At 38.2% G+C, this 12790-nt stretch overlaps 1 protein-coding gene across 1 annotated transcript; it reads left to right on the top strand.

Annotated features, from left to right (window-relative positions):
- The first annotated feature begins 11319 nt into the window (after positions 1 to 11319).
- On the top strand, positions 11320 to 12369 carry LOC129230422 (histone-lysine N-methyltransferase SETMAR-like). Its single transcript, XM_054864822.1, has one exon. It carries the CDS (start codon positions 11320 to 11322, stop codon positions 12367 to 12369), a length of 1050 nt encoding a protein of 349 aa, XP_054720797.1.
- The last annotated feature ends 421 nt before the right edge of the window (positions 12370 to 12790 follow it).

The following is a 12790-nucleotide window of genomic DNA, read 5'->3' as shown; positions in this document are numbered from 1 at the left end:
GGAGCTAGGGTTAAAATTTAAACTACCAAACTATCACCCAAATAAACAATTGCTGCATTCAAATGTAGAAGCAAATTTTCACCCGTTATGTCATGACGGGCGACTTTCTAGTAATCAATATATAATATCCCCCTTTTTTTCAATCACTTACAGTCTTGATGTCTGAAAGTTGAACAATGTTCTGGAAATTTGTTTCCTTTTTTTTTACAACGGAGAAAATGACTTCTGGCTTTTTTCGATGTTGAATACCATTTTTCCATACGTTGGATGCCAGAATGCCTCACAAAGTTTCCATTCAATTTGGATCGAGCCTTTTGTCTAGCCGGTACAGTAATTTCAGGAAATATGCACAAAGAAATCATTATGAGGTTTCAAAAACATGCAATTATGCATGGTCCTGCTGGAACAAATTGCATAAACTCGTAATTAATCTTGCTTTCGATTTAAAAAAAAATATTGCTCAGTACATCTACATTACTCTCAGAATTCATTCTACCCTGTACAAAAAATATTTTTATAGTTTCCGTTCGTTGCGAAACTTCTTCAGACCATTATTGAGTCGCCTCTAAATGTACGCTTTGAGATTTTTTTTTCCTTTAGAGAGATCGTGTAAGAAGTAACAAAAACTATCTATATATTCCATCTTAATAAAACTTTTTCTCATCGGAAAAGATTATGTAATCGCACTTTTTATCCGTAACAACGCATTTTTTCCGTGCTCAACCCCTTGGTCTCCAATGAACGTTTTTAAGAGTCCGTCATGACATTAGTTTCACAAGTTGATCTGTTCGAAAACTGCATCGTAACTTTAAATCCCATCTAATATGTCTTGATGTTAGGTTTTTCGAGCAGGCTTGTCTTACTATCATGTGTTTCATACGTACAGAAACGGATTGCCTACCTGTTCGTCTTTGTATTTGCCGAAATTTTTGAGAAATGTCTAAATGGATCGATCTCTATCTATTGAGATTTGTTGCAATTAGAGGTGCAGTAAGTAGTAATATTTTTCAAGTAACCACTTTCCTCATCTCAAATTAATTAAGTTTAAATTAAGTTTCTTACTAAGCATTTACGAGCATATATCGTTTTGCATCGCAGCAGTGTGCAGAACAAAAACATGCAAATTTTGCTTTTTAAAACACACAAAACTAAATTTGTTTATAATTTTCGGGATGTCTAAATTCAAACTCCATTCTATAAATACGAAGTTCCTTTGTATTTCCAATGAAAGTAATTAAGAATGTTTCTTTTACCATTAGTTTCCACTTACAAAATTTGCATAACTTTCCGACCAAAGGCAGTTAAGATTTGGTTATTCTTTTGTCCATACAGCACCTGATTACCGCACAGGCCAATTAGGCCAGAGCCTGGGGCCTCATCTTCCTCAGGGGCCCCGATTTTTTTAAAACTTATGCATAGCGTTAAAAAATCATGCATTTTTGCGAAAATAATGGAAACTGATGATTTATTAATTGAAAACATACCTCTTTTAAATAATGTTAAACATTATTTTGCATTGACTTAAGGTGATAGAATAGAGATGGGGCATAGGCGGATTTATGGGGGGGCGGAGGGGGGCAATGCCCCCCCCCCCCCCAGTTTTGGGAGGACTTAACACAGTAACAACACATCTCCAAAAAATTTTTTAAAAAATCATTATTTATTTTTTCTTTTTTGACTAGTTCAGAAGGGAGAATTGTTATATTTGGATTATTATTTGGATTTATTGGGGGAGGGGCATAGGGGCATTGTCGCCCAGTTTTGGGAGGACTTAAAATAGTAAGAACACATCTTCCAAAATCTTAAAACAAAAAAAATCATTATTATTTTTCTTTTTACTTTCTTCTATATCTAATATATAGAAGAAAGTATTGGATTCGTGCAAATTTTCGAATTTCGAATTTTGACGGATTCGAACGTTTTGAGGTGTGCTGAGTACATTTCGACTATTTTTGGAAAATGTCTGTCTGTCTGTGTGTGTGTATGTGTGTGTGTCACGTCTGTGTGTGACCAGTTTTTTGTGGCCGCTCTACAGCAAAAACTACCGCATGAAATCGAACGAAATTTGGTACACATATGTGCCCCTATGTGAACTTGTGCCCATTGGTTTTTGGCGCGAATTCCTCCAAGGGGGGTGGAGCAATGGAACGTTTTTTGAGTTACGCGTGCTTGCTATTCCTCAGGAAGTAACTGCCGGAATCAAACAAAATTTGGTCCATACGTTGCCATTAACAGGAACAGGCGCTGATTCAATTTTGGTGTCAATAACTCAAACGGGGGTTGAGCTATAGAACGTTTTTTGTCGTCAATTGTGACTGCTGTATCTCAAGAAATAACGAACGGAATCAAACAAAAATTTTTTGACAAGTAGCCCTTAGTGGGTATAAGAGCTGATTTTATTTTGGTGTCAACAGCTAACTAGTATGTTGTGGCCATCACGAAACTTTCTTCTATATTTTTCCTTTTTCTGATCCCTCCCCATGCTTGACGAGGAAGCAATATTCCTAACAAAAACAAAATTACACATGCAAAAACTTGACGACCATCCCAATGTCTGAATTATTGTAAAAACAAAACAAAGAGCGAAAATTGAAAGTTACTTTAAAAGCCTTACTTGAATTAATTACAAATATTTTATTTATTAACAAACATAAGATGGCAACAGTTAAAAAATTTAAAATCATTGAGATAATATTTCCGATCATTTCCATACAATTAAAATCACGAGAAATACGCAGACGACAATCTATTACGATTTATCTTTCTTATTGTTGCATTAATAAAACGATTTTTATTCGCAAAAAAAAAAAAAAAAAAAATCAACACCTCTTGGAGCGATTGGAGTCAAAATTGAACCAAAGCCTGTTTACGTATGGATGCACATATATTCCAAATTTCAACCAGAACGTAGCATTACTTCTTGAGATAGGGCACTCACAATGGAAAAAAAAGAACGGGCGATTGCGCTACCCCCTTTTTAGCTGTTGAGACCAAAATAAAATCAGCTCTTATACCCACTAAGGGCTACTTGTCAAAAAATTTTTGGTTGATTCCGTTCGTTATTTCTTGAGATACAGCAGTCACAATTGACGACAAAAAACGTTCTATAACTCAACCCCCGTTTGAGCTATTGACACCAAAATTGAATCAGCACCTGTTCCTGTTAATGGCAACATATGGACCGAATTTTGTTTGATTCCGCCAATTACTTCCTGAGGAATAGCAAGCCCGCGTAACTCAAAAAACGTCCCATTGCTCCACCCCCCTTGCAGGAATTCGCGCCAAAAACCAATGGGCACAAGTTCACATAGGGGCACATATGTGTACCAAATTTCGTTCGATTTCATGCGGTAGTTTTTGCTGTAGAGCGGCCACAAAAAACTGGTCACACACAGACGTGACACACACACATACACACATACATACACACATACATACACACACACAGACAGACAGACATTTTCCAAAAATAGTCGAAATGGACTCAGCACACCTCAAAACGTTCGAATCCGTCGAAATTCGAAAATTTGCACGAATCCAATACTTTCTTCTATATATTAGATATAGAAGAAAGTAAAAAGGGGGTAGCGCAATCGACCGTTCTTTTTTTCCATTGTGAGTGCCCTATCTCAAGAAGTAATGCTACGTTCTGGTTGAAATTTGGAATATATGTGAATCCATACGTAAACAGGCTTTGGTTCAATTTTGACTCCAATCGCTCCAAGAGGTGTTGATTTTTTTTTTTTTTTTTTTTTTTTTTTTTTTTTTTTTTTGCGAATAAAAATAGCTTTATTAATTCAACAATAAGAAAGATAAATCGTAATAGATTGTCGTCTGCGTATTTCTCGTGATTTTAATTGTACGGAAACGATCGGAAATATTATCTCAATGATTTAAAATTTTTAACTGTTGCCATCTTATGTTTGTTAATAAATAAAATATTTGTAATTAATTCAAGCAAGGCTTTTAAAATAACTTTCAATTTTCGCTCTTTGCTTTGCTTTTACAATAATTCAGACATTGGGATGGTCGTCAAGTTTTTGCATGTGTAATTTTGTTTTTGTTAGGAATATTGCTTCCTCGTCAAGCATGGGGAGGGATCAGAAAAAGGAAAAATATAGAAGAAAGTTTCGTGATGGCCACAACATACTAGTTTGAATAGTTCAATGAAAATGTAGAGAACTGCGAATGTCCTTTTCTGATGGGAGAAAAAAAAAGGAACATTAAATACAAATAGTACAGCCAGCTGTCACTGGGGTGCTAAATATATGCATATATTCACTATTTTGGACTGAAAACCATTTGGGCAAGTATATAAATGAAAATATAGGCTTAACGAGCTATGCATTCAGCTGCAACATTTATAATAATTGACAAGTATTAAATTAGAACCTAAAACAAATGGAACCCCCCTCCCCCATTTGCGCTAACAGAATGATCTACTCGTTATGATTTGTTTTCTTTCTCAGAATGTTTATTTTCAATTTGTGAGACTTCAAAAACGAGATATTTTGTGTTCTTACAGACAAAAGATTTTTAAGAACTTTCTGGAATTCACACGTTCAGATTGGTAAAATTGTAAAAATCCTTTAACCGTGAAAACTGACAAGTTTTCGTAAAAATTACAAAAATCTGCAGGTAAGAGTGAATTACAGATAGGGCCAGATTTGCCTATAAGATAAACAAGCTATAACTTCGGGCGACTGCTTTGAAGTGGGTCCGCAACTTGCAAAAAAAAATTGCATGATTTGTTCCTTAAAAGATGAAAAGTGCTTGAAAAAACTAATTTAATTTTCAAGTGCTTGAAAACCTTGAATATTTGGGAACGTGTGGCTACAAACCTGAAATTTTAAATTTTCTAACAAATCATATCTTCCTATTTATTTAATCCCAAATGCAGTATTTTGGAAATTCTTTTGTATTGATTGCTTTATCTTGCTTCTACTGCATATTGTTAATCTGTTTAGCCCGGAAAAAATGATACAATACCTCTATTCCTTTTCGTATTCTGCACTGCTTATAATTAAAAACAAGGTTGTTGTAATGAGAGAATTCTATAGTTTATTTTTCTTTTAAACTTAAAGTAGCTGTGTGTGTTTTTTTTTACAAAGTTTGAATAATACTGTACAATTGTATAATCTAGAACTCAATTTCAGAGACTGGAAAGAGTTCAAGTGACGTGCCTAAAATTATTAAATGTTCTAAAATCCTTGAAAACAATTGGCGCAGTATAACCTACTAGGGTTCTTGTGCCAAAACGCCCAATCTAACCTACTAGGGTTCTTGTGCCAAAACACCCAATCTAACCAACCAAACCTTGAAAATAATTAGACAAGTCTTTGAAACTCCTAAGCAAAGTGTGCTTCAATTTTATTTCTTATCAAGTGCATAAATTATGAATTGTTCTAATAAGTAGTATGCTACTCTCATGTTAAATATTTTCTAAATCTGTATAGCGTTTCTTTTAAAGTATTAACTTACATCACAAAGCACATTTAAATCATAAAACTTGAAAAAAAAAATTATTTGTCTTTTTTTTCCCCGAGATTTTTGTCTATCCAATTAACCCTTATAAGGCTTCGAAATGCAGAATTTTATATCCATTTTACAAAATTTCCTCCGGGGGACAAACCTCCGGAACCCCTACATTAGGGAATATTCTATGTCCTACTTAAAAGGGAGCCCTGCGTCACTCTCTTGATAGCAGTCACCTCTCTTAAGGTCAATTCAAATAGGACAGCATGAAAACACATTAATGAAAACGACACAAAAAAAGTAAAGCATGGCCTTATGCATCACAGGAAAACAGACCAAAACATCGGGGGGGGGGGGGGGGGGCAATTTAAAATGTTGCTCAAAAAAAAATCCTGTCCCCCCCCCCAGGAACTCATTCTTAAATCCGCCTATGAGAGGGGGCCTTCAAAGTATTGTGGGCCTTGGGCCTCACATTTACTTAGTCGGGGCCTGTGTCCATATAAGTTTGGTCACCACTGTAGTATACAATGTCTATTACAGTATATTAGAGCATTTTCTTCAGAGTAAAAATTTATAAACTCTTTATGTTTGCATTCAAATATAAAAATACAGAAAATGATTCCCATCATGATATCTCAGCAGTACGAGCAAACCTGATTATATATCTCCGTATTTCTTGTCTTTATGACAAAATTTTAATTGTTAAATATGAGTTTTTATCATTACGTGATGTAGGAAAACACGAGATACTGTTTGACTGCGGATTTTATGTAATTTGGCAGTCTGCCAAGTAAAGACTATTCCATCTGAATGAATCTAGCAGGGGAGAAGGGAGAGAACGATGGGATTTTGAGGCACGCGTTTTATAATGTCACTAGTGCCTTATTCATTTATTGCATTCTCTAAAATAAAATAAGGGAAAACAAAAATAGTTACCATGGAAACAACAAAAAGAAAGGAAAATATTTTCATTTCGTTCATGAACGTAAAAATGGTAAAAGCAAAATGGTAAGCTCAAAACTTTGTTGTGAATAAATAAATCAATTAATTTTTGCCGGGAGAATATTGATCGAATATACTTTAGATTAAAAAAATGTTGCTGAGAGAGCAAATTTTCATTTTTACGAAACTAAGGCTAAATAATATCGAGGCAAAAGTGCACATCTGTAACAAACCAACTAACACCCCTGTAAACTAATAGATCCATTTCCACCTATAAACCGGATATTAGCCTTTCCATGTAATCGATGGTCAGACAGTAAATAAATAACTTAAAACCTGTGATTACACAAAAACTGTGGGTGATATGAAAATTCTGGTTGAAAAGCAGCGACAAAAATTACCCTAGAGATAGGAACAAAATCTTTGTTTACCAGTATAGTTTATATAGAGGGAGATAAAACTGGCATTTGTCTTCCAAAAGTTTTTTTAAATCTCTATTTCAGACTTTTAATCTTCATGAAATGATTCAAAATATATATTTTATGTTTAAATCTTCAAAAATTCATGTTTGATATCTAATTTATCTATTATTTTTGGCAACAAAAATCAATTTCTGAAGGGTTTTTTTGTTTTTAACTTAGCTTTCTAAACATTTAATATGTAATTTCTAGCTGAAATGAAGATTTAGGTAGTTTTTATTATCCCGGATAGAGGAAGCAGAATCTGAATAATGTTGTTCACAGCATTACACAATTCAAGTTAGAAAACAAAAACCGTCAAACATAAAAGTTAGAATGGGGTTGTTTCCTTTAGTCAAAAGTACTACTTTTAGTCACTGAAATTGATAGAATGAGCAAAAAAAAAAAGCATGAAGAGAGAAAAAATTTCATTTTCTCAACGCTTAATTTTTAATCAATTGTTTTAAATTTCCGGTTTTGAAAACGAGGCGTGGTCTTTATGACGTCACAAATGACTACGTACTTCTGCGCATCTGTCTACCGCGTATCCTCGCTATGTTACTCAAGAAGAGAATTAAATATTGAGCTCTACGCTTTCTATCAACCATGTGAGTAAAGAAGCGAATTAAATATTATGCTTTGCTAATGGCATTTCATTATTTGTGATGTTATCGGCGGAAGCGTTAACAATGAAATCGCACCGATTAAAATATTTTTTTAAAAATATTAAACTTTGTCAAATTATTTAAAAAATGGTCAGATCCAATGTTTTTAAGCATGCTCTTTCAGAAAAAAAATACTTTTAAAATTTCGGAAACGACCCCATTAGATCACAGCCACGGATGTGGCTGTAATATATATCCTTGTTATTGCTTTTTTCTTTCTTCCTTTCTTTTTTTCGCTTTTTCTTTTCTTTTTTTTTTCTTTTGAGCAACCATGAATTGCTTATTAAGAGCCAGTTTTTTTTAAGGATCAGGCAGACTGGATAGTTGACATTTTTTACTTTGCTGAAATTTTCAGGATATGTCCCTTATTTGAAACTACTAAACACATACTTTTTTATTTTTGGAAGAAAAAAAAAAGTTTTTGGAGGTCAAAGTTGGATTTAGTTCGTTTTTTCATGAAAAACATACCAATTTACATAGACAAATACTTTTTACTTAAGGGTGAACCGTGGCACTTGCAATTATTTTGTGTGCTACTAAAGCCTCGATATCTGTTAGTACATAATTAGTTGTGGTTGACTCCTTTTGCAAAGGTCAGGGGTCACTCAAAGTTGTACGAAAAAAAAAAAAATTCTACAACTTTGGCCGTCGAAATCTTCTTGCGCCAACAGTGAGCCACAGTAGTACATATTTCATTCAATAAATACATACCATAGAGTAGTATCCAGAAAGAGAAAGATTTGTGTGGCTGACATTTGACGCACCGAAATATTTGACTCTGAAATTGCAAAAATCACAAAATTGCATGACTTTCAGGGTCATTAACTGTTTGCGACAAGAGTCAGCAGATATGAAACTACCTGGTAAAGAAGCCTTTCTTGTCATAGAAACACAATCAGTTAACAGATGGCTAATGTTTCAAATTTTACATAATTCGTCTCTAAACTTTGCTCAATGAGTTTTTTGGCACTTGTAAAGAAATGCCAATTACCTGCTTTTAAGTATTTATTACTATTTTTTGCTACAATATTACAAAAAAAATTCATAAATTAACTAAAGTGGTAACAAAAAACAACATATACTTGGAACCAAGTTGAGAATTAAGTCAACTACTCAATTACTCTACTAAGTTAACTACTCAGTATGCAACAAAAACTCTATTTGTCTAAGTTAAATAAATACCCTTGTGAATGAAAAGTAAAATAAGAAATAACAACGTCAAATAGGGGAGATACGGGCAAGATGGGGTGGCGGGCAAGCCAAGCCAAGCCATGTAATATCTAACAGGCGGAGGGGGAGAACCCCCTTTTACCTGAATTCTATAAGAAGTGGGTGCAGAAGAAAGCGCCGGAGCGCACCTATAAGAAAAGAAAAAAGGGGGGGGGGAGAAAGCTTATGGCCTCGCTAGGGCTGCCAGGCCGCTTACGAGGGCATCTATTTGCTGTTGTTGGGCTTGGAGCTGTGTGAGGACCTGGGTAAGAAGTGCCAGGACCTGGCTGGAGTCGGGGGCAGAGAGCTGCTGCAGGGCAACAGGTCTGGGAAGGAAGTCCGTAGTCCTGGGAGCTGTGCGTGGAGTCCTTTCTTTCCATGCGTTTCCGACCTGTGCAGAAAAGGTCCTGGGGGGCTTGGGTAGACGGGGTTTTGGCCTTTCAGGGCAGACAGGAGCATTTGCTGGATGAGGGCCGCCACACAGGGCACAGCAGGCTGGGGTAGAACTGTCCTTAGTACAGTCGAAAGTCCTGTGTTCCTGGGCACATTTTAGGCAGCGTGGGGAGCGATGACACTTGGCCGCCGTGTGGCCAAAACGCTGGCATTTGTAGCACTGGATCACAGTGGTCTTGGGACGAAGTCGCTCCACCTTGATCCGGAGGTAGCCGATGTTTCCGACACCAAAGACGTCGTCGGCCTTATCGTCTTTGTTGAGTACGGCCAGGTATAGGGGCAGCAATCTTTTCTCGGGTCCTGACTTCATTTGGAGAACCTTGACAACGTCGAATCCGTATCCTTTCAGGTCCTGAAGAATATCCTCTGTAGGGAAGTTGATGGGCAGGCCACGGATTACGACTTTCAGCGGGCGTTTACTGGGCAGGACTCGGCTGTGAAATTGGAGACTCTTCTCCTGCAGATATTTCTCAATGAGGTCAATGTCGTCTTCGAGGGCTGGAAAGATGTTGAGATCCTCGCCAGTGATTTTTCCTTGGATAGCACCGGCGCATACTTTAGACAGGAATTCCAAGATACCAACTGGATTTGGGGGGTTGGCGACAGTGATGGAAGGCGGAGAACATGCCTTGGTCTTTTTGGGAGCATCCTGGGTGGCCGAAGGTTCGGACTGATCTGTAACCATACTAGGAGTAGCACTCTGTAGACTGGCTGGTTCGTCATCTTTAGAGGAGAGGGTGGAGAACATGTTTTTAGTAGGGATAGCCGTCACTTTTTCCTTGGGAGGGCTCCGACAGGTTCTTTTAGCCTTTACGAAATCGTTCTGTGTGGACAACTCCTCGTCGCTTTCGCTGTCGAGGGGGATGTCTGGGGGGAAGAGTCCGTCTAGCTTCTTTTGGTTTTCCTTGGAGAGAAGATCAGCATCGTCGTAGATTTTTTGTTCCTCCATAGTCCAGGTTCTTGGGTCGGTCAGATTGAAGAGGGCGTCGAGAAGTTCGTACAGGTAGTCCGCAATGCCGTTTAGAGTGGGCTGGTCGAAAGCTTCAACGTATTTTTCCTTGGTTGCCTGGAGATCAAACTTGTAGCGATCAAGAAGTTGTTGAAAGCGAGTGGATATTCCCTTTTTAATGGTGCGTGGGTATTTCTTCCTAATAGTGGCCAAAGACATGAGAGAACCGGGAGAAGGCCAGGCGCTGAGCTGGGGGACGGTTTCGCTGACGGGAAGTGGCGGGCAAGACGGGGCACCCGGTCTATTATAACCTTCTAGTCGCGCGAACACGTTCAAACTCGCACAGACGATGTGGCACCACGACGGCTTCCAGTGCACTCTCGTATGTGATTCGTGCGACACGTATTTTTTAGGTTATCGAAACAAAAGTGATTTCGCCAAGTTTTCTTCTTATTTTCTCAATTCGTTTAGTACGTGTTTAATATACAAGTAATAGTAGTGTAAATGAGATAAGAGTTTATCCGCATGCGCCGAATATTACGCTAACAGGTAAAAACTGGTTTATTTCTGTCTTGTGTGTTGTTTATTTTGTTTTCTTTTTTAAATACATCAAGACCCATGAGGGCAAGATGGGGTATGTGTTCCCCGTCTTGCCCGCTCTAAGTTTTTATTACGGTTCGAGCTTTTGTGTTGATTAATGTTAATGTATCTCTCGCTCTATATGTATGTTTGTGATTGTATATATGCATGTGGCTTGGCTGTGTAATGCATAGGCGGACTTGTTTGTTTTAGCATGGTGAAAACATACAAGAGAAAGACAAATAGAGGCGAGTGGCCGGAAGAGAGCATGGAAAAAGCTGTTAAAGCTGTTTTAGAAGAGAAAATGGGGTATATGCTAGCAGCAAAGACATTTTCAGTTCCTCAGACTACTCTAGAAAGAAAAGTAAAAAAAGCTCGGGAGAACTTGGCCCTATCTCCATCTAAAAGTACGAGGGCGAGTCAAATGAAAGTGAGCCAACCTACCCTGCGCAATAATGGCTCAGTCCATCAACCGCGACGCATGCGCGCAGCACACAGGCAACCCTCATTTACAAAAGTGATACGTAAGTGTGAGGATAATAGTTCTTTAATGTTCCCATAATCCGGGTTGAAATCGGTTCGTGACATAATGGACGCTCCAAGAGATGAACAGCGTGGTGTGGTCAGGTTTTTGACTGCTGAAGGTGTTTCCCAACACGAAATTAGTCGCCGTATGGCTGCCGTGTACGGTGAACATTGCATTTCATTGGCCACTGTGAAGCGTTGGTGCAAACGGTTCAAAGAAGGACGTGAAAGTTGCAAAGACGATCCAAGACCGGGCCAAAGCCACCGTGCAATCACCCCCAACACAATTGCACAGGTTGATGAGCTGATTAGACAAGAACGGAGGATAAGCATCGATGAACTGGCAGAGCATGTGAACATCAGTCACGGTTCGGTTCACACCATAATTCATGACCATCTCGGTTATCGGCTCTTGTGTGCTGAATGGATGCCCAAGATTTTGAACGACCGCCAGAAGACAGAGAGGTTCGGCGCTGCCTTGACTCATCTGATCCGGTATCACAATGAGGGTAACGACTTCTTGACTGCAATTGTGACAGGGGACGAATCATGGTGCCACCACTACGAGCCTGAAACACGCCGGCAGAGCTTACAGTGGAAACATTTGAATTCGCCACCCCCAAAGAAAGCAAAGGCCGTCATCTCCGCAGGTAAGGTGCTGTTGACTTTTTTTTTCGATCGTCAGGGGCCATTACTGATCGAATTTGCTAAACCTAGAGAGACTATCAATAGTGCCCGATATTGCGAAACGCTGGATCGCCTGCGTGTCTCTATCAAGAACAAACGACCCGGAAGATTGACGAATGGGGTCATCTTGCTGCATGACAATGCCCGTCCCCACGTCGCTGATGTGGTTAAGACAAAACTGGCGAAGTTCAAGTGGGAAACGCTGCATCATCCGCCCTACAGCCCCGACCTGTCGCCTTGCGACTTTCACATTTTCGGGCAATTGAAAAAACACCTAAAGGGAACCAGATTCGTGTCGGACGATGCCGTGAAGGAGTCAGTTTCAGAATTTTTGAAGCAGCAACCCAAGGAGTTTTATGAGAATGGAATCACGCGACTCGTTAGTCAATGGGACAAATGTTTAAATGCCCATGGTGATTACTTTTAAATAAAGTACTCCTTTTGTCATATATTCGCATTGGCTCACTTTCATTTGACTCGCCCTCGTATTAAAGTAAAGGTTTCATTAGGACCTAAGCAACCTGTTTTCACAGAAAAAGAAGAGGACGAGCTTTGTGGCTATATATTGGACATGGAGACTAGACTTTACGGACTTACAGCCAAAGACTTAAGAGCATTAGCGTACAATTTAGCAGTAAAAAATAATAAAGTCCATCCTTTTAACGTTCAAAAACAAGAAGCCGGCAAAGATTGGTTTCAAGGGTTTTTGAACAGACACCCAGACTTGTCAATAAGAAAACCCGAAAGCACTTCTGCTGCACGTGCTGCCGGGTTCAACAGAATAGTTGTTGATCAATTTTTTAATTTTTTGGGCAATATCTATGACGAACACCATCTTACACCAGACC

The sequence above is a fragment of the Uloborus diversus genome, chromosome 9, assembly GCF_026930045.1.
Source record: "Uloborus diversus isolate 005 chromosome 9, Udiv.v.3.1, whole genome shotgun sequence".
NCBI classification, from domain to species: domain Eukaryota; kingdom Metazoa; phylum Arthropoda; class Arachnida; order Araneae; family Uloboridae; genus Uloborus; species Uloborus diversus.
The sequence above is the reverse complement of the archived record's forward strand: the minus strand, read 5'-3'. Positions and strand labels throughout refer to the sequence as shown.

What these genes read in the sequence shown, in the direction of transcription:
- LOC129230422 (XM_054864822.1), top strand. Translation starts at nt 11,320, where the DNA reads ATGGACGCTCCAAGAGATGAACAGCGTGGTGTGGTCAGGTTTTTGACT.